The 20858-nt window shown below is 45.3% G+C and overlaps 2 protein-coding genes across 3 annotated transcripts in view; one reads left to right on the forward strand and one right to left on the reverse strand.

Annotated features, from left to right (window-relative positions):
* Nucleotides 1-10454, reverse strand: part of Kdm1a (lysine demethylase 1A) — a 53065-nt gene extending 42611 nt beyond the window's left edge. The window contains exons 1-2 of one of the 2 annotated variants that reach the window (XM_042272103.2): nucleotides 9987-10454; nucleotides 2612-2777 (exon numbers count right to left, since the gene is read on the reverse strand). In XM_042272103.2, the coding sequence (XP_042128037.2) occupies nucleotides 2612-2777; nucleotides 9987-10346 (526 nt within the window). In that variant the 5' untranslated portion in view covers nucleotides 10347-10454. The remainder of the gene's footprint in view (nucleotides 1-2611; nucleotides 2778-9986) is intronic. The other variant, XM_042272105.2, reaches the window with a different exon arrangement.
* Nucleotides 10455-16012: 5558 nt separating this feature from the next.
* On the forward strand, nucleotides 16013-20858 carry Tex46 (testis expressed 46). Its single transcript, XM_042272107.2, has 2 exons — nucleotides 16013-16281; nucleotides 20514-20858. The coding sequence occupies exons 1-2, from the start codon at nucleotides 16090-16092 to the stop codon at nucleotides 20826-20828; spliced, it is 507 nt and encodes a 168-aa protein (XP_042128041.2). The 5' UTR covers nucleotides 16013-16089; the 3' UTR covers nucleotides 20829-20858.

The following is a 20858-nucleotide window of genomic DNA, read 5'->3' on the forward strand; positions in this document are numbered from 1 at the left end:
TCAAGCAACACTTAAAACATAACTTCTAGTTATTTCCTTAACTTAAAACCTACCTTTCTCAAAAATACTAAGACACCTTCTTTATACTAAAGCACTGGATTACTGCAACATAATGGAGTAAAGACAGTGCCTCCAACCCCAAATCCCTTCAAAACACATTTTGTAGGACCAGGGCCTGATATGTATGTAATAAAACTCTTACAAAAACACATAAAAACCAAGACTTAGTTTATGTTTTTAAAGGACAGAAGTATGTATGTATCAAGTTGGTACTTAAGATAAGTCTTATCTACTGGGACCACAGAATACCACACCAAAAAACAAACTCTGACATATCAGATCATCACTGTACAATACTTAAGAACTCTTAGGTTGAGAATCTGTAGCCTCATGAGCTATAGCAAGCATTTCAACAGCAAGTGCCCAGCAAAGGCAGAGGAAAAAGATAAGCGCCTGGGATGGTCTTTCTGTATGCTGTAAATACGTGTTGCTACCATTGGCTAACAAAGAAGCTGTTTTGGTCTATGGTAAGGCAGGATAAGAGTCAGGAGAGAAATCCAAGAGACATAGAGGGAGAAGAGGGCAGAGTCAGAGCAGACACTAGCCCTCCACCCAAGGAGCAACATGTCAGCAGATCAGTAATGCCAAGGCTGTGGCAAAACACAGATTAACAGAAATGAGTTAATTTAAGATGAAAGAGCTAGCTAGCAAGAATCCTGAGCCATAGGCCAAACAATTTGTAATTAATATAAGCCTCTGTGTGTGTTTTTTTTTATAAGCTACTATGGGTCAGGCAAGACATAGGAAAACTTCCGGCTATAGATAAGAATCCAAAAGACTGTATTAGGAGGCATAAAAAGAAGAGAGGGAGATACAGATTAAACAAAGAAAGCTAAATACAAGATTTGGGAAGGGCAGGAAGAAAATGCAACAATGAGAAGGTGTTGCTGAGGTACGGAGAAGGCTCTGCTGCCTCAAGAACATGTGCAAATGTAAGGCACCAGACTAGAAGCCTTCCAATAATGAGCTGCCTGACAAATTATTTTAAGAAAGTCTTAGGAAAACCCCTGGATACTGGGATGAAATGAATTTAGAATTTAATCTTTCTCTTTTTCAGAAAGTATTTTTATAATATTTTATTTCAATTATATATTATTTTTAAGAGCTTTAGTCAGAATTTAAGCTCTAAACCTAAATTCAGATTAACAATTGACTTCTAATACTCTCAAGTGGAGTACCAGCATTAATAGTAGGCTTTAGAAAAATAAGTTCTACTCATTTAAAATGACACCCAAGAGGAGAAACATCCAGGATAATAAAAATAAAAAGATGCTATGTCCAAAGCTAAAAGCTGTCAGAATGAGTTTTAATCTGGTTAACTCTAAAAGGAACACAAGAGAGAGCAGACGTGACCCAAAATGAGCTTCCTATTTTAAGGGTACAGAAGTAAAAGAACTGGTGAAGTATGGGCAGCTAACAGAAATTTAAAGTCATTTCAAGGAGAGGAACGCTATGATTTTCCAAAGTCAAAACGAGCTAATGAAATGTTATTCAGGGCAGAAAACACAAAATATTAATTGAGACTCTTGTTTTATACTGTCTCTCCAAAACAAGCCAGAACTGGCTAGGATATCCTCAGAAAGCTAGGGCTCACGGTGGACAACAGTTCCGAGTTCTTTAAAGGCTGTCTGAAGCTTATAACAATATAAACCCAATCATCTTAGCCCAATTCATGGGCTAAGGAAGCTTAAGTGCAACCAGTGTCTCTTCATGGCCCTTTCTCTTGGGTGTGTGTGTGTGGCTGCACATGTGTGTGAGTGTGCATAAGGATGCCAGAGTTCAACGGTGCCTGGCTTCCTCAGTCCCTCTCCATCTTATTTTCTAAGACAGTCACTGATCCTGGAGCTGGCAGATTCAGCTAGGCTGGCTGGCCAACACACCTCAGCAGTCATCATGTCTCTGCCTCCTCACACCGCTATTACAGGGGCGTGCTACCACACTCAACTTTTACGCAGGTGTTGGGGATTGACCTCAGGTCCTTGGACTTGCACAGCAAGTCCTTAACTGACTGAACACCTCCCCAGCCCCACGGTCTTTTCTTATACCAATCCTTTGACTAGAAAGCTCAATAATAAAAATTACAAAATCTTAGGCCTGGTCTTTTTAGCTTCAGAATTTTTTATATATGTTCATCAGGAAAAAAAGTTTTTACTAACAAGTATGTATAAATAAAAACAAAAACAATAACACTAAAAAACCAAAACTTGAAGCTGTGAAGTCAACTTGTTGCCGACAGGACTGACTCTGTGGACTTGACATTCTGTGTTTTCTCTAACCATTTCTTTTCTCCTAATTCTAGCCAACATACACTACTATTATCTATCTCCATCCTTCATTTTCTTCATATATGCACAAAAAATTATCAGCAGCACTATGTATACATGTACCCATACATACATGTATACACACACATAAAAAGACACACAGCAAAGAGCCCCAGAATCAGAATATAAGCCAAAGATGAAGACATAAATAACACCGCAAGATAGGAACAAACAACTGATTCTTATTTCTAAGACAAAACAAACCACGGTTGGTCACTACAACTCACCAGATGGTTCTTCGGGCTCACTTTCATTTTCTTCCTCAGGTGGGGCTTGAGGAGGCGGTGGGGGAAGCTTCTTCTCCTTCTCGGCTTTGGCATTTCTCTCTTCTTCTGAATAATACTCATCTTCTGAGAGGTTGGCCAAGCTTTCATCCATTTCTCTGTATTCTACCTATGTGGAGAGTATACCAGAAAAAACTAAATACAAGGAGAATTTCAATCAGGGGCTCTATTTGGAACCATTAATGGAAATTAATTGATTTCAAACTTCACAAGGATCTAACCAACTTAGTTATTAAAGACAGAAGGCCTCAAGGAAGAATCTAGTGTCAGTTTAGGTTTGCTCCAATCTGTAACTTACACCATAATGCTGGTCACACATCTCTGACTCAAGCTCTCTTTCAAGTTTTTTTCAGTGTGTATATTATCAACCTCACACACTCAAGTTTCAATTAAAACAGCCCTCATCTGTAGCATGAATCTTAAAGAGTCTTATTAATAAATTAATAAAATCAAACCTGGAGCCAAGTATTGGGGTGAACACTGGAAGATTAGAGAGACAGAACAAGCCACAGCTAACCTCACCTGGCCAACTTCTCAGCTGATCTTGTTTCCTCAGACTGGAAGCTTCTGTGTCCTCATCCCAATGGCTCTCAGCTGAACTGCTGCTCGAAAGCCTGAAGCTTAACCAGCTAAAAGCTTAACCAGCCAAATGCTTCTAGTTTCTGGTCCTCATGCCTTATATACCTTTCCTTTCTGCCATCACTCCCTGGGATTAAAGGCTTGCTTTCTGGGATTAAAGGCCTGAGTCACCATGCTTGGCTGTATCCTTGAACACATGGATTTCTGCCTCTGGAATGCTAGGATTAAAGGCATGTGCTACCACTGCCTATCCTAAGTATCTAGTGGCTTTTCTGTCTGATCTCAGATCAGTTTATTAGGGTACACAATATTTTGGGGAACACAATACCACCACACTCATCCAAAAATACAGTTAACTAGTGCACAAGATATGATGATATATGCCTATAATTCTAGCACCCAGGTACTTAGAGGCTAACTAACAATTTCATGGGCAGCCTACATCAAAATATCCTTTCTTAGAATATTAAAGACTGAGGATGTAGCTCAGGCATTAGTTTCTCTTCCCACTGTGGCCACTTTGAGTATCCCTCCTTCCCCCACCCCCTGGCTTTTGCTATTATTTGTCTCTTTAAATTGACAAATATTGAGGACAGATGGCCCAGCCTGTTTGTTAGGTCACTGCCAGAGCCTAGGCGTTGAACCTGCCAATAATACCTTTACAAAACTTCAACCTAGTTTTGATTATGTAATTTCATGCTATTTTAAAAGAGGCACCCCCACATTAGACAAATCTCCAAACAACAAAACTGCTATATTGTCTGTATACATCTCAAAACTCTTAAAGCAAAGCCTATATAAACTGGCCTCAGCTCCTTTTTTAAAAAATTCTCTGTGGTATATGTACTCCTGCACATTCTAAGCCCAAAGGAGAAAAATGGATGCCCTGTTCTATTACTCTCTGCTTTCTTCCCTTGAGACAGGGTCTCTCACTGAACCTGGAGCTTGTCTAGCAGTCAATAAGCCTTGGAGAACCTCCTGTTTCCACTTCCCCCACAACGCTGGCCACACTCATCAGCTTACCTTTTATTCTTTAAACAGATAATCATCCACTGAAGCTATGATTTACACTAGTCACCAAGTCTGGCTATGAATGGGTAAAATTTCTGACCTCTTTGCTGCTGCTACTTTTTTTGCATTTTAATTTATTTTTTGCTATGGGCGTTTTAACATCCGAGTGTTTCTGTGCACATGCATACAGTGTCCACATAGACCAGAAGAGAGCATTGGATCCCCTGGATCAGATGGTTGTGAGTCACCATGTGGGTACTGGGAATCAAACCCAGGTACTCTGGAAGAACAGCCAGTGCTCTTAAACACTGAGCCATCTCTAGCCCCACATCCTTGCTTCTTATTGTCCCCAAAATAAACATATCTCATATTCCTTTTGAAAGTTTAAGAAGTGATCACAGGCTGGGAAGATGACTCCTGGGACAAAAGCACAGTGAACAGAAATGAAGACCATAGTCCCCAGCGCCCACATAAAAGGCTGTCAGGAATGGCGGCCCACATGTAATCCTAGTGCTCAGGAGACACAGGGATCCTTGGAGTAAGACAGACAAGCCAAATCACAAAAGTTTGGGGTTCAGTCAGAAACCCTGCCTCAGTGGAAAGTGATAAAGAAAAACACTGTATACCAACCTCCACATGCACGCAAATGTAAGCACACACACACTCGCTACACATATGCACATATAAAGAAAAAAGGGCTAATCGAGAAGGAAAAACAAGAATTAAGCCCAAGAGAATTACAAAGACAATGGCTTAGTCAGTAACATTCAGAAAAAGGAGAATCTTGGAGGCTTGCAGTCAGTCATCTGGACAAATCAGTGAGCTCCAGGCTCAAAGAAAGAGAAAGATCCTAGATTAAAAATAATTCAGAGAGGAGCTGGAGAGGTAGCTCAGAGGTTAAGAGCACAGGTTGCTCTTCCAGAGGTCCTGAGTTCAATTCCCAGCAACCACATGGTGGCTTCCAACCATCTATAATGAGATCTGGCACCCTCTTCTGGCCTGCAGGGATACATGCAGGCAGAATATTATATACATAATAAATAAATAAATCTTAAAAAATAATAATTCAGAGAAATGACTGAGGAGGACAACTGATCAACCTCTACCTCTACACAAACACTAACATACATACCATGCACCCGCACGCACAAACATGAACACGTAAGCACAGGTTCATACACACACACACACACACACACACACACACACACACACACACACACACGTCCTCGAGAAATTTCTTTTCTTTTTCTTTCTTTCTTTCTTTTTTTTTTTTTTTTGGTTTTTCGGGATTAAAGGCTTGCGCCACCATCGCCTGGTGAGAATTTTAAAAGAATTTAATAAAGTAGTTCTACAATTCCTATGAAAATAACATGATCTTGAAAAAGAACAAAGCTGAAGAGTTCACAGAGTTCACACATCTTGATTTCAAAAATCTTTTTCAAAACCACAATAACCAGAACAGTGTTAGTGACATATGGATAGAAAACTACATCAGGGGACAAAATGACATTCCTTAGGTCTAACACTGGGAGCAGTGGAACAAGGCGAAAACATAAATTGGACCTCATCAAAGTTTAAAACTTTTGAAACTAAAATAAATAAATAAATAAATCTTGCTATAAAACAATTTAAAAACCCATTTTAAAAAATGAGCCAAGAATGTGACTAGGTAGAGCTGGGGATGTAGCTCAGTTAGTAGAGTGCCTGCCTAGCACACGGGATGCCCTGGGTTTGATCCCCAGTGCCAAATAAAACTGGGTATAAGTGACACGTACCAGTAATCACAGCACCGTACTAAAGATGGAGGCAGGTGGATCAGAAACTCAAGGTCATCCTCAACTACATAACGAGTTTAAGACCAGTTTAAGGCCTAAACTGTCCTTTAAAAAAAAAAAAATGGCCGGGCGGTGGTGGCGCACGCCTTTAATCCCAGCACTCGGGAGGCAGAGCCAGGTGGATCTCTGTGAGTTCGAGGCCAGCCTGGGCTACCAAGTGAGCTCCAGGAAAGGCGCAAAGCTACACAGAGAAACCCTGTCTCGAAAAAAACCAAAAAAAAAAAAAAAAAAAAAAAAAATGAGCTGGGCAATGGTGGCTCACACCTTAAATCCCATCACTCAGGAGGCAGAGCCAGGCGGATCTCTGGGAGTTCGAGGCCAGCTTGGTCTAGTAAAGGAACTCGGAGGCTCTGTCTAGTAGAGGAACACATCCAGGGTCTGTCTGTCCTATCTGTCTAGACGGTGTGGCTCTGTGACCATCTCCCTTCCTGTCGTGTAAATCCAGGACAGGGACCAAAACTACACAGAGAAACCCTGTTGTAGCACGAATCTTACAAGGTCTTATTAATAAAAACAAACCTGGAGCCAGGTATTGGGGTGAACGCTGAAAGATCAGCCAACTTGCCAACTTCTCAGCTGATCCTGTTTCCTCAAACTGGAAGCTTCTGTGTCCTCATCCAAATAGATCTCAGCTGAACTGCTGCTAAAAGCCTAAAAGTTTAACAAGACTCTAGTTCCTGGTTTTCACGCCTTATATACCTTTTTGCTTCCTGCCATCACTTCCTGGGATTAAAGGCGTGTGTCACCATGCCTGGCTGTTTTCAGTGTGGCTTTGAACTCACAGAGATCCACATGGATCTCTGCCTTCGGAATGCTAGGATTAAAGGTCTGTGTGCCACCATTTTCTGGCCTCTATGTCTATCTAGCGGCTGTTCTGTTCTCTAACCCCAGGTAAGTTTATTAAGGTGGACAATATATTGGGGGACATAATATCACCACACCCTGTCTTGAAAAACAAACAACAACAACAAAAAAGATATCTCACATACAAAAGGCAAAAGGGGTGGAGGTGGCACATGCCTTTAATCTCAGCACTTGGAGACAAAAGAGGCAGATCTCTGAGTTTGAGGCCAATTTGATCTACAGTGTGAGTTCCAGGACCGCTAGCACTACATAAAGAAACCCTATCTTGAAAAACAAAAACAAAAACAAACAAAAAAAGCCGACCCCAACCATGTTCAACATCATTAGCCATTAAGGAAATACATGTCAAAGTACAATGAGATACCATTTCAGATCCACAAAGATGGCTATAGTAAAAGACAGACAATGCTAAATACAAAGATATGGAGAAAATGAACGCGCACACACATTGTCGATGAAAAGGTGAAACTGTAGCTGCTACTTTAGAAAAACATTTGGTACCATTTCCTCATCAAAGAAAAGCAGAATTCACACATGACTCAGCAATTATAATCCCAGGTACTACAAGACTTGAAAACTTATGCTTACATGTTGTACATAACAGCTAAATTATACATAACAGGAAAAAAGTAGAGACCCCCCCCCAAAAAAAATGTCCATCAAATGGAGAAATGACAAACCCATACTAATGGCAAAAATACAGGGCCACATATCCTGAGACGCCATACAGAATGTTCAGAATAAGCAACTCCATGTAGTCAGAAAGCAGACTAATAGCTGCTAGGGGTTGGAGGTAGGGATGAGAAAAGACAGCTATGGTACAGATGTCTCTGGGAAACAGTGAAAATGTTCTCCACTGACTGTGGTGCTGATTTATCTTATGAATACATATTTAAAAAACAATATTGGCACATGAATGATCTCGAATCTGCTTTAAATGATCTCAAATCTGTTTCTGGCCATACTTTCAACTGAATTGATAAAACGGAACCCTACTGGGCTCTGCCTTGTTTCATTTCTAAGGGTTGAAGTCATCAACCTCTGTGCTTTTTAATGCCTCTAAAATAAAACAAAAACAACAAAAAATAATGCAGGCTGATTGAAATATGTTTAGATTATCTGGGTACTGGGCAGGAGTGGGGTTGGGAGGGGTGTTTCCACTTACGTCTTTTGCCTTCACCACATGCACTTTTTCTTTGGAAGTTAAAAACAGGATTCTAGTTTTGGGGATTTTAAAAGCATGTTCGATAGGTTTCCTTATGGCATTTTCACACATAATTGGTTTTGGTTGACCCTCCTTATGCCCTTCCTCTCCTTCATCTGGGCTGAAACCATTCCAGCTCCAGTACTCCATCTTTCTACTCCGTGTTCTGATGAAAGCCCACAGAAAAAAGCCTTCCCTCCAAATTCATTTTACTGGGCAGAGAGCATTAGATCTCTCAAGCAGGTAGTTGAAGCTGAGGGCTCTCTGGTAAAACACTCCTCTCAAGATGCTCCTCATCCCACCAACTTAGAAAAACCATACACAGCAGCCTGGCACAAGGATGTCCGTCCACCTGTCATCCTGGATACTCTGGAAGCCTAGGTGGATGTGTTCATTCCAGAGTTTGAGATGAAACTGCACAACATAACAAGATGTCAGATCAAAACCAAAACAAGCACAGGCCTAATAAGGTAAGCCTAGAATCTCAGTAACTTGGGAGGTTGAAACAAGAGGATCACAAGTTCAAGCCCTATGTAGACCACAAAATAAACTCAGGGCTAATCTGGGCTTCAATAGCTTCAATATAAAAAGGGGATACGGTGCAGTGGTAGAAAACCTGTCTAGCACATACCATTCCCAAGTACAGCAGGAGAAAACATGTATAAGGAAAGGGCACCTAAGTCGAACAACTTTAACACTTGTACTGATCTATTTATTTTGCAGTGCTGTGGACACAAAACCTGGGCCTGGGTCATGCTAGGCAAGTGCTGTGCCATCAAGCTACATCCCTAGACTACTTCATGCATTCAACATATACCCACATGTACTTCCAGTTTTCCCTATCGGATTAAGAACTCTCCAGAAGCAGGGCAGTGGTGGCGCACGCCTTTAATCTCAGCACTCGGGAGGCAGAGGCCAGCCTGTTCTACAAAGTGAGATCCAGGACAGGCTCCAAAGCTACATACACAGAGAAACCTTTGTCTCGAAAAAAACAAACAAAATCTCTCCAGAAAACGCCAAAGTCTGTGCAGTAAAGCCACACTAGTGTGCTTGGCAATGTCACTGACCCAGGTGGTTCTTTGTTTTGAATGACACCTTGTCAAAACTTTTACATTGTAAACCTCAGTTTACTTATTCTTAAAATGAAGCTAACAATACCCGTTCAGTGGTGTTTGGCAAAACGAAAACGTTGGCCGTGCGCCAAATGCACCATCTGGCACACAGAGGTGTGAAACTGAGGTTATCTGCTTATCAAATCTTAATATTTGCATCTGCAACGTGACCAAACGGTATGTGCGTTCTTCATCCGCTTTCCACATCTGTAAAGTCTACCCGAGGCTGGAGACAGCGTCTGCCGCCAAGCCTGACAACCTCGGTTCGGTTCCTGGGCATCGTGGAAAAACAAAACCGACTCGAGGGAATGGTCCTATGATCCCCACTAGCACACAGACAATAAATCATTTTTAAAAAAATCTACGCCAAAAGAGCACTGTGAGAGAAAAATAATTTTAAAACCTGGCGTAGAGCAAGACCTTTTAAAAACAAAAGAAGAAAAAAAAAAAACCCTTCCTTTTCGTGTTCCTTGACTCTCGAGCGTCACCTCCAGCTCCCACACACACGCAGACCCAAAGGCGCCCGATGTCGGTGCACACCAGCCACCCAGGTGGACCAGCGCGTCGGGAAGCCATCTTTCCCAGTCAGAAGAAGATCACGGTCACACCCTCCCGTGCCCGAGACCCCGGGTCCCCGCACAAAGGCCGGGCCTCCCCTCCCCCGCCACCCCCACCCCCTCCCACCGACCAGCGGCTGGGCCTGGCCTCACCTTCGCCCGCTTGCGCCGGCTGGTCCGTCGGCCCTCCGGGGTCTCGGCTATCCCCGTCTCCATGGGCGTCGCGGAGCCGGGCCCGGCCGTGGGCCCCGCCTGAGGCCCGGCGGACCCGGGAGGCTCGGCCAGGCCCCCGGGGGGCGAGGCCCGCGGAGGCTCCTTCTTCCGCGGAGTGCGCTCGCCCGCCGGCCCCGTGGCGACGTCGGTGGGGCCCGCCAGGCCCGCGGTTGGCGCGGCCACCTCAGAGCCGTTCTCGGCGCCGCCCGCCGCCCCGGGCCCGGCCTCCGTCCCAGCCGCCGCCGCCGCCGCTGCCGCTGCCGCCGCCGCCGCCGCCGCCGCCTTCTTCCCAGACAACATTTCGGGCCGCCTGGCCGCCGCGGGCCGCAGGGGCCGCTCGGTCTGCCGCTCCGTGGGTCCGCAGCCGCCTAGCCCCCGCCGCACCGCACCTCGCACGGTCCGTGAGAAGCCCGACGCCTCCGCGTGCGCACGCGCGCTGCGCGCTCCCGCCGCGTCGGGACAAAAAGCCGCAGCTGTTCCCGGCCGGGCCTCCCCGCCGCCATAGAGCGGCGTCCTGGAGGCTAGAGCGGAACCCGAGCGCCGAGCGAGAGGCCGACGTAGAGCGCCCCCTGCGGTAGGGAATCAACTAAGCCCATTCATTCTAAGTGCAGGACGAGGGAGCTTACCACCTAATTGAGACAGGGGAGCACGGCTTAATTATCCTACGCTATGCTGTGTTACTCAACCTTAGAGCACTTGCCTAGCAGGTATATGGCCCTGGGTTATCCCTAGCGCTGGGGGACTTCATAACCGCCCAGCTTGGACGGGGGTGGGGTGGGCGGGGTGGGGGGGTGGATGAAGTGTGCACGAATTTCCATGGTAATAAAATAGGGAGAAATGAAGAAATCCTGGTTTGAGTCAAAGTGAACTCTCTCTTGCCGCGCCAAGCCTTGTTCGTTTCTTGGCTCAGCAAGCATACCGTCTACATTCACACTCCCCACCATGCCTCCTCCAAGTCCCTCATCTCCAGGCACATAACACACACCTCTTCTACCTGTCAGTTCTTTCTAATGTTGTGGTGGTGGATGTTTTATTTGTGGAATGTTGAGATGTATGGGAAGTTGAGTGTGGGTGGTGTTGTGAGGGCATTCATCAAAGACTGCTCCGACATGGGTTTAAGCTAATAGAAAATCTTTATGAGCTGACTGGCGACTACGGGGTGTTTTGGATCCCAGTGTATACCTGAGCCTTTCTCGGGGTGAGCTTTTAAGCACAAAAACCATCTCCTGGGTTGACATACTTCAGTTAACAAGAATAGTTAGCCAGAAGTAGAACTACAAAAGCCAAAAAGCAAGGTTAGTACATTTTCCACAACTGTGGACTTTGATGGATTAAGCCTTTGTTTTAGTTTTGGCAGATGGTGCTATGTGCTGAGTTTTATAGCCTGAATGGTACTTTCCACCATGGAGTCAGTTGTGCTAGGGTCCCAGGGCCTACTAATGCCTGGGGCCCTGTTACAGGTGGCTTACTTATTTAATTCTTCCAAGGTGGGGAACTTGACTGCAAAACAGTGGGGGGGGGATTTGTTGGGGGAAATTCCGCATTGCGATTAGGGTGATGTTTACAGGGTGTAAGTATCCGTCGGAACTCACTGAACTATATGAATAGAATAGGCCTTTTTTAAAAAAGCTATGCAAGAAAAAACACAGTACAAGATATGTCTTATGTGTGAAGTATATTAACTTGGCCAAAGTCAACAACATCCGTGACTGTGATAGAATTGTATTGAGGGAATGGAGATGAGTTTGTGGGGAAGAGATGAGGGCAACTTAGGGAAGGGTTGATAGTGTGGGAGAGGCTGCCTGGTGCTAGCTAAGCCCTGCTCTCCCATCTAAAATGCATAATGCCCCAAAATGTAAGCGAATGCTCTCCCTTCCGTCTGCTGCCTGGCAGCCACTCTTCTACTTTCTGCCTCTGTGCATTTGAACTTGCTCCTGGTTCAAGGTACACCCATCATGGTGGGGGAGCCACAGCAGCATGAGCTGGAGCAAGCTGGCCACATCCCATCCGTAGCCAGGAAGCAGAGAGTGATGGATGTACGTGCTACTCAGCTCCCTTTCTACATCTACAGTCCAGGATTCCAGGAAAGGCGCTACCCAGAGCAGGCCAGTCTCCCCGCTTCAGTTAACATAGTGAAAATACCGCCCCCCCCAGAGGGGAGTCTAGGTTCTGCCGCTAACACTAACCATCACTCCAGGCAAACTATTGCTGAACTGCATCTCCAGCTCCCCACATTTTATTTATTCGTTCATTTGTCTATGCAGAGTTGATGGCTTCAAACATTTGGCTCTTATTCCTTTTCATTATTTGTAAAAGCTTTTCAAGCCAGGCATAGTGGTGCACGCCTTTAATCCCAACAAAGGGAAGGCAGAGGCAGGCAGATCTCTGTGAGTTCAAGATCAGCCTGGTTTACAAAGCAAGTTCCAGGACAGCCAGGGCTGTTACACAGAGTAACCCTGTCTTAAAAATAAATAAATAAATAAATAAATAAATAAATAAATAAAATATTTTTTAAAATTTGAGTGTGTGTGTGTGTGTGTGTGTGTGTGTGTGTGTGTCTGTGTGTTTGTATGCCTGCTGTAGCATAGGTATGGAGGTCATAGGCAACTGCAGGAGTCAGTTCTCCTCTCCCACAATATGGGTCTCAGTGATTAAACTCAGTTCGACAGGTTTACTGGGCCACCTCACTAATACACACACACACACACACACACACACACACACACACCTCTTTTTTTATTGAGACAGAACCTTAATATCCCAAGCTAGCCTCCAACTTGCTCTATAGTGAAGGATGGCCTTGAACTCCTGATCCTCTGCCTTCACCTGGGGTCACAAGCTGTACCACCTCATCTGGCTTTATCTTTTGGTTTTTTTGTTTTTTATTGTTGTTGTTGTTGTTTTTGGCTTTTTTTGAGACAGGGTTTCTCTGTGTAGTTTTAGTGCCTGTCCTGGATCTCGCTCTATAGCCCAGGCTGGCCCTGCCTCCTGAGTGCTGGGACTAAAGGCGTGTGCCACCGCCACCCAGCCTATCTTTTGGTATTTATGAATAATGTTGCTGTGAATGTGGGTGTACAATTCTCTCTCCAAGTCCTTGCTTTTGAAACTGGCTTGCAAGGGAGCCTGGGCTTCAGTCAGAATTCAGTGATTGTGTAACTCAGTGGGGTAGCAAGGTGGAGAGGTGGGGAGGAGTTTGGGAAGATAATTCTTCTGGCAAAGTGCTTACTGTACAAGCTTGAGGACATATGGTCAATTGTAGCTATAAGTTTCTCCAATCCTGGACCCGACGTCCAGACGAATCTCTTCCACCTGTGGTCCCACAGCCCCTTATAAAATAATTACTCAGATGTTTATATTAATTACAAACTGTATGGCCTATGGCTCAAGCTTCTTTCTAGCTAGCTCTTATAATAACTCAACCCATTTCTATTAATCTATGTGTTGCTACTTGGCCATGGCATTACTGGTCTGCTGACATCTTGTTGTTCCTTGGGCTGCAGGTTCAAATCTCTCTCGACTCTGCCCTTCTTCTCTCTGTATCTCTGCTTGGATTTCCTACCTGGCTGTAAGCTTTCTTCCCATAGGCCAAAACAGCTTTATTGATTATCCAATGGGAGCTACACATATTCACAGCATAGGAAAGACATGCCACAGCAGTCAAATCCCAAGAACCTATGTAAAAGAGACAGATCTAATTGTGTGCACTTGTAATCCAGTGCTGGGGAGGTAGAGACAGGCAGATTCCTGGGATCCCTGGCCATCCAGTCTACCTAACTGGTGAGGGCAGGTCAATGAGAAAACCCTGTCTCAAAAAGCAAGGTGGATGCCTCAAGGAATGACACTCAAAGTTGACCTCTGCCCCCCCTACACACACACACACACACACACACACACACACACACACACACACACTTACACACACACAAATGAAGCAATGGCCTAGCATGCATAAGGCCCTAGGTTAAATCCCCAGTATTGCAATAAATAAGTAAATGAACAGAGAATGGTGTAATCATGTTTAAAAGTTTTTAAAGGATCATTCTTCCAATTCTTTCAGGGAATTCTCAAAGTGGGGCAGCTAACTTTTCCACTTTTAAAAAGTTAACATGTGCCAGGCATGGTGGCGCATGCCTGTAATCCCAGCACTCAGGCGCCTGAGGCAAGAGGGCCACACGTTCTAAACTAGCCTGGTTGCATAGAAAGAGCTCTCTCAAAAAATAAAACAAAATCAAAAAAGTTAGTGTCTTAGTTCGTTCCTATTGCTGTGAGGAAACACCATGACCAAAAGCATCGTGGGGAGGAAAGGGTTTATTTGGCTTACACTTCCACACCACTGTCCATCACTGAATGAAGTCAGGACAGGAACTCAAACAGGGCAGGAACCTGGAGGCCGGAACTGATGCAGAGGCCATGGAGGGGTGCTGCGCACTGGCTTGCTCTCTCTGGATTGTTCATCCTGCCTTCTTACAGAACCCAGGACCACCAGCCCAGGGATGGCCCCTCCCAATGAGCTGGTCCATCCCCCATAAATCACTAATTAAGAAAATTCCCTGGGGCTGGAGAGATGGCTCAGAGGCAGCTAGCTTTTCCAGAGGTCCTGAGTTCAATTCCTAGCAACCACATGGTGGCTCATAACCATCTATAATGAGATCTGGCGCCCTCTTCTGGCGTGCAGGAATACATGCAGACAGAACACTATACATAATAAATAAATATTAAAAAAAAAAATAGAAAGAAAAGAAAAAAAGAAAATTCCCTGCAGGCATGGCTACAGCCTGATCTTAAGGAGGCATTTTCTAAATTGAGGTTCCCTCCTCTCAGATGACTTTAGCTTATGTCAAGTTAATACAAAGTATCCAGCACACTTAGCAAGCTAGTATCTAACTTTACAGAGTAAGGTCACTAATCAACATTAAGAAGCTAATTAAGGGCTGAGGAAATGGTTCTGTCTGTAAAGCATTCACCATGCAAGCACAGGGACCCGAGTTTGATTCCTTGCACATGCGTGAAAAGCTAGGCGTGGGGTGTGTACTTGCGGTCCCGGCACTGGGGAGGTGGAGACAGGAGAATCCCCGGGGCTTGCTGGCCAGACATTCAAACCAAACTGGTGAGCCCCAAGTTTCGGTGAGAGACCCTGTCTTAGGGAAAAAAAATAAGGTGGATGGCTCCTGAGGAATGATAGCCAAAGTTGTTCTCTAGCCTCCACATACACACAAATAACTAAAAACGAAAACAAGGAGAAAGTGCCACTCGGTGGATAAAGGCATTGCTGACAAGCTGGGAACCTGGGTCGGATCCCGAGCGAGACCCACGTGGTGGAATGTTCTCACATATTCACGAATACACAAATAGTAAGTATAATTTTTTTTTCTTTTTTTTGGGACAGGGTTTCTTTGTGTAACAGTCCTGGCTGTCCTGGAACTCACTCTGTAGACCAGGCTGGACTCGAACTCACAGAGATCCGCCTGCCTCTGCCTCCCGAGTGCTGGGATTGAAGGAATGTGCCACCACCGCCTGGTATAAGTATAATTTTTAAAGTAAATCAAGCATAAACCTCCACGGACTTATTGACAGTGTTCTAGTGTGACTATAAAAGTGCACACACGGGTTGGGGATTTAGCTCAGTGGTAGAGCACTTGCCTAGCAAGCGCAAGGCCCTGGGTTCGATCCTCAGCTCCCCCTCCAAAAAAAGTGCACACAGCAGTCTGTTTGCCTTATCTTCATGGTATGGATAAGTTTTCTTTGCCATCTCCCCCATTCTGAGAGCAGGTGGTCTGTGGCATTGGCTGTTTTGTTACAAGGGGCCCCCAGAAATGTTCAATGAGAGGGGTCCTGCTGAGGCCTCTATCACTCGGCTGCCATGAACATGTCCTGAGATGATGCCTGACACACAGTGAGCCCTTAAGACATAGGAGTACTTATTGTTATGCGACAGCCAGGGTGGGGGGAGGAGCTGGTTATGAATCAGAGGAGTGGGTGGCCCTGCCTCCTGTCATGGAGGGCACTGCAGCAGGGGCCTGGGCCTTGGCCCCTCTTTGCCGTCATGTTGGGGGAGCTGATGTTTCTTCTGAGGAGCTTCCATGGCTTTCTGGCTTCTTCTGGCACGATAGGAGCAGTCTTGGCTTGGCTGCTAAGCTCTAAACCAGCCTTATTTGGCTTCCTCTTCCTTCTGCTATTGCTCAGCAACTGGCTGGTCAAGCATGAGCTCAGTCGGGCTCCCTTCCAGCCCCAGACGGTGAGCAGGAGGGTGCTTAGCTTCAACTGTGGGTTATGGACACTCAGAGCTGGCTGGGGCAGGGGTGGGGGTGGGGAGGGACTCAGAGAGGGTTAATGGGGCGTCAGGATAATGAGGTCTCTGAAGAATTTAAGACTCTGGGCTAAGTCCCTGCTCTGGGGTTTCCTCTGGGATGGTGGATAAATCCCTTCAATAGGGTGTGCTTCGGCTGTGAAATAGGGGCCACACCAGACTCTCACACCCCTATTTCCACCGTGTTTCCACAACACTACCAATTATTTCAAGTGGAAAAACCTTTTTTTGTTTTGTTTTGTTTTTCAAGACAGGGTTTCTCTGTGTAGCTTTGGTGCCTGTTCTGGATCTTGCTCTGTAGACCAGGCTGGCCGCGAACTCACAGAGATCTGCCTGGCTCTGCCTCCCAAGTGCTGGGATTAAAGGCGTGCACCACCGCCCGGCTCAAGAGGCAAAAACTTTAAATGGCTGTACATGTACATATATAATGTATAATTTTTTTCTAAAATAGAATAATGAAGACATCAGAAATGCACAAATTGTGTCAGTTTTATTTTACTTATAACCTCTGCCTGAACCAGTCATGTTAGAAAGAAAAGGTTTCTTTTGGCTCACAGTTTTAGAGGTTCTGGTTCTGACTCTTGCCTGGGTGGATCCATTGCTTTGAACCCTCTGGCAGATGGGTTATGGGGTGGAAAAGGCAAAACTGAGCACATATGGCCAGGAAGTGAACAGGAGCTCTGGAAAAGAAAACAAGTCAGGGTTCCATGACCCTCGGTGAGGGCATGCCTGTAAAGGTCCTTCTCTAAGGGGTTCCGCCACTTCTCAAATACACCAGGGATGGAGCCTTTAATTTAACTCGTGGGTCTTTGGGAGACATTCTGGATCCTCACTATAGCAGATGTCTTACCCTAGGAAGTGCTGTAAGGACATCTCTGGGTGGGATGGTTCTTGATCGTGTGCGTGTGTGTGTGTGTGTGTGTGTGTGTGTGTGTGTGTGTGTGTGTGTAAGAGGGAAGGGGGCATTGTTGAGCAGCTTCTCTGGCCTCTACATTAGGAAACACTAATATCACTTTCCATTCCATTTGTCACAACCTAGAAAATATCCAGATATTGCCAGATGTTACTTGGAGAGGGCAAAATAGCGTCCTCTTTAAAATGAACAAATGGGTTAGAGAGATGATGGTTCACCCTTTAAGGTAATTTGTTGTTCTTGTAGAGGACCCAGATTTGGTTCCCAGCACCCACATGCAGGCAAAACCACCCATAAAATAAATAATTTGGGGCTGGAGTGATAGCTCAGTGATTAAGAGCACTTGCTGCTCTTGCAGAGGACCTGAGTTCAGGTCCCAGCACCTACATGGTAGCTTACAATTGCTTATAACTCCAGGGATCAAATTCCCTCTTCTGAATTCCACAGGCACCCATATGGTGGCTCCTCCATCCATAATTCCACTTCCAGGGGATCCAATGCCCCCTCCCAATCTCCTTGGGCACTACATGCACAGGTGCACATACATACTCATAAACATAAAGTAAATAAATCTAAATCTAAAAATGCAATTAAAAAATTAAATAAAAAAGCACCAGAGGACTAGGGGTATGCCCCAGTAGGCAAAGTGCTTGCTGAGCAAATGTGAGGACTGGAATTGGGTACCCAGTACCCACTTACAAGCAAGTGGGTGTGGCGGTCCACCTGCAATCTTAGACTGTAGCAGGTGGAGACAGAGGATCCCCAGAATAGGCTGGCTAGCCAGGCCAGCCAAAATGGTGAGCTCTGGGTTCAGGAAGAACCCTTTGTCAATATATAGGGTGGATGGGCTGGAGAGATGGCTCAGCAGTTAAGAGCATTGGCTGTTCTTCCAGAGGACCCAGGTTCAATTCCCAGCACCCACATGGAAGCTCACACTGTCTGTAACTCCAGTTCTAGGGGATCTGACACCTTCACAACAATGAATATAAAATAAAGTTAAATAAGTTATTTAAAAAATGTAGGGCTGGAGAAATGGCTCAGAGGTTAAGAACACCGACTACTCTTCCAGAGGTCCTGAGTTCAATTCCCAGCACTTACATGGTGACTCACAACCATCTGTAATGAGATCTGACACCCTCTCCTGTATACATAATAAATAAATAAATCTTTAAAAAAAATGTACACACACACACACACACACACACACACACACACACACACACGGTGCAGCAATGTGCACACCTTTAATCCCAGCACTTGGGAGGCAGAGCCAGGCAGATGTCTGTGAGTTTGAGGCCAGCCTGGTCTACAGAGCGAGATACAGGACATGCACCAAAACTACACAGAGAAACCCTGTCTTGAAAAACCAAATATATATATATATATATATATATATATATATATATATATATATATATATATAGTGGGGAATAATTGAGGAAGACACCCCAAGTCAGCCTGGGGCCTCTTCACACATGAACACACATGCTCATACACATTCTACCATGCAAACACACATACACACCATCAACATACACATTTGCAAAGGGAAAAAAACCCATATAAAACACTAACTACCCAATTCAGGACTCTAACTGAGGAAGTGACACCGGGGGGAGGGAGCCCCAGGGGGAGACGTTCACAGACATTGCAATTGTAGTTGTGAAATTTCCTTCTTCCCTCTGCCCTGCCTTCCCCTCCTTCCCTGCCCCCTCCCTCCTGCTCTCCCACTGGGCTGCATCCTGAGCACTTTATTTGATTTCTTAAGTTAATATGAGGAAGATGGGAATTTGGTGTGATATTTACCATTTTTTCCCTCATCTTTTGACTTTCTTTCTTGAGGTAGGGTTTCTTGTAGCCTGGGCTGACCTCCAACTCACTGCGTAGCCAAGGCTGACTTTGAACCCCTGATCCTCCTGCTTCAGTCTCCTGCATGTTGGAATTATAGGTGTTATAGGAATTATATAACCACAACTAGATTATATACTGCTGGAGTTCAAACCCCAGACTTCAGTTATGCCAAGGAAACTCTCCACCACCTGAGCTAGGTACCATCCTGAGAGAGTTTTAAAGTATTTCTTTCTGTTTTGTTGTTGGTGTTTTTTGTTTGTTTGTTTGTTTGTTTTTGAGACAGGGCTTCTCTGTGTAGCCCTGGATGTCCTAGAACTCACTTTGTAGACCAGGCTGGCCTCGAACTCACAGAGATCCTTCTGCCGCTGCCTCCCGAGTGCTGGGATTAAAGGCATGCACCACCACCACCCTGTTAAAAGTGTACAATTGTTAAAGACCAGTAGTTTATAGGATTAAGGGTGGGGGGAATGTTACTATAAACTGGGGGGGCCCATGAGGACTTGTGAGGACTGAATGCTGAGGATGTCTAGAGACCACTGATGCACTGCAGTTTCAGGTTTTACTGATTCTGACAAAATGCTCAGAAAGATATTGAAAAATGAAGACTTTGGAGACAGAGTCTCCAAAAAAGACAGAGTCTCCAAAAAAGTCAGAGTCTCCAAAAAGACAGAGTCTTTATGCCAAGGGCCTTAACATTTTCTTTAAAGTGTGTGGGTAATCTTGTGCCAAGGTGCATGTTGGGAGGACAACTTGCAGGAGTCAGCTCTCTCCTTCCACTGGGTGGGTCCTGGGGATCAGACTCAGGTCTGACTTGGCAAGAACCTTTAGCCACTGAGCCATCTTGTCGATCCACAGGACTTATGTCTTCTACAACTGCTGATCATTCCTATGAAACAAAGACACCCCTGGGTCTTAGATGTTTGGAGAAGGAAGTTTTGGCTGTAGGGTGATGAGAAAGTGACTTTCCCTCACTGGATCCCAATTCTCCCAACCACAAATCATGGCAAAGATGCTCTCTCCTTGGTGGAGGGCCTGAGTATTAATTACATAGCCTGGAGGGCGGGAATGTAGCCCAGTTGGTAGAGCCTTGCATGCATGAAGCCGGGGGTGGGGGGGTGGGGGTGGGGTGGGGGGGTGGGGGGGTGGGGGTTGGTTCGATTCCCAGCACTGCATAAACTAGATGTACATGTGTAACCCCAGCACTGGAGAGGTAGAGGCAGAGGGATCAGGAGTCCAAGGTCATCCTGGGCTATGTAGTGAGTTCCAGGCCATCCTGAGCTAAATGAGAGCCTGTCCCAAAGATGAAAATTAAAATTAACCTGGTCTGGAGCAGATGTTCTATGTTGGAAGGAATTATCATTATGAATTGACTCTTTTCTCCTGACGGGGCTCTTAGGAGGTGGCCGAACCAACAGCGGTGGCTCCATTACTCTTTCCCAACGACACTGCCATGAACAACAAAGAGCTGGAGAAGATGAATGCTTGCTTCGCCCTCCAGGATAAGGTCCTTGAACGGCTGTTGTTCAGTGAGATGAAGCTGAACGTCTTGGAAAATCAGATGTTCATCATATGGAATAAAATGAGCCGCCGCCGCCGGTGGACCAGCAGACGCCGGAACTTCTCCAGGAGGCCACTCAGGTCAAGAAGGAATGACTCTACTTTTTCCACCATGTCTAACTATACTACCAATACCCTCACTGAATGCAACTGAAATAGGCTAGCCTCTGCTGATGTGTCTTCA

This window comes from Peromyscus maniculatus, chromosome 2 (assembly GCF_049852395.1).
Source record: "Peromyscus maniculatus bairdii isolate BWxNUB_F1_BW_parent chromosome 2, HU_Pman_BW_mat_3.1, whole genome shotgun sequence".
Taxonomy (NCBI): Eukaryota; Metazoa; Chordata; class Mammalia; order Rodentia; family Cricetidae; genus Peromyscus; species Peromyscus maniculatus.

Coding starts and splice junctions, on each gene's coding strand:
- Tex46 (XM_042272107.2), top strand. CDS start 16,090: ATGTTGGGGGAGCTGATGTTTCTTCTGAGGAGCTTCCATGGCTTTCTG. Junction 16,282..20,513: donor CTCCCTTCCAGCCCCAGACG/GTGAGCAGGAGG, acceptor CGGGGCTCTTAG/GAGGTGGCCGAACCAACAGC.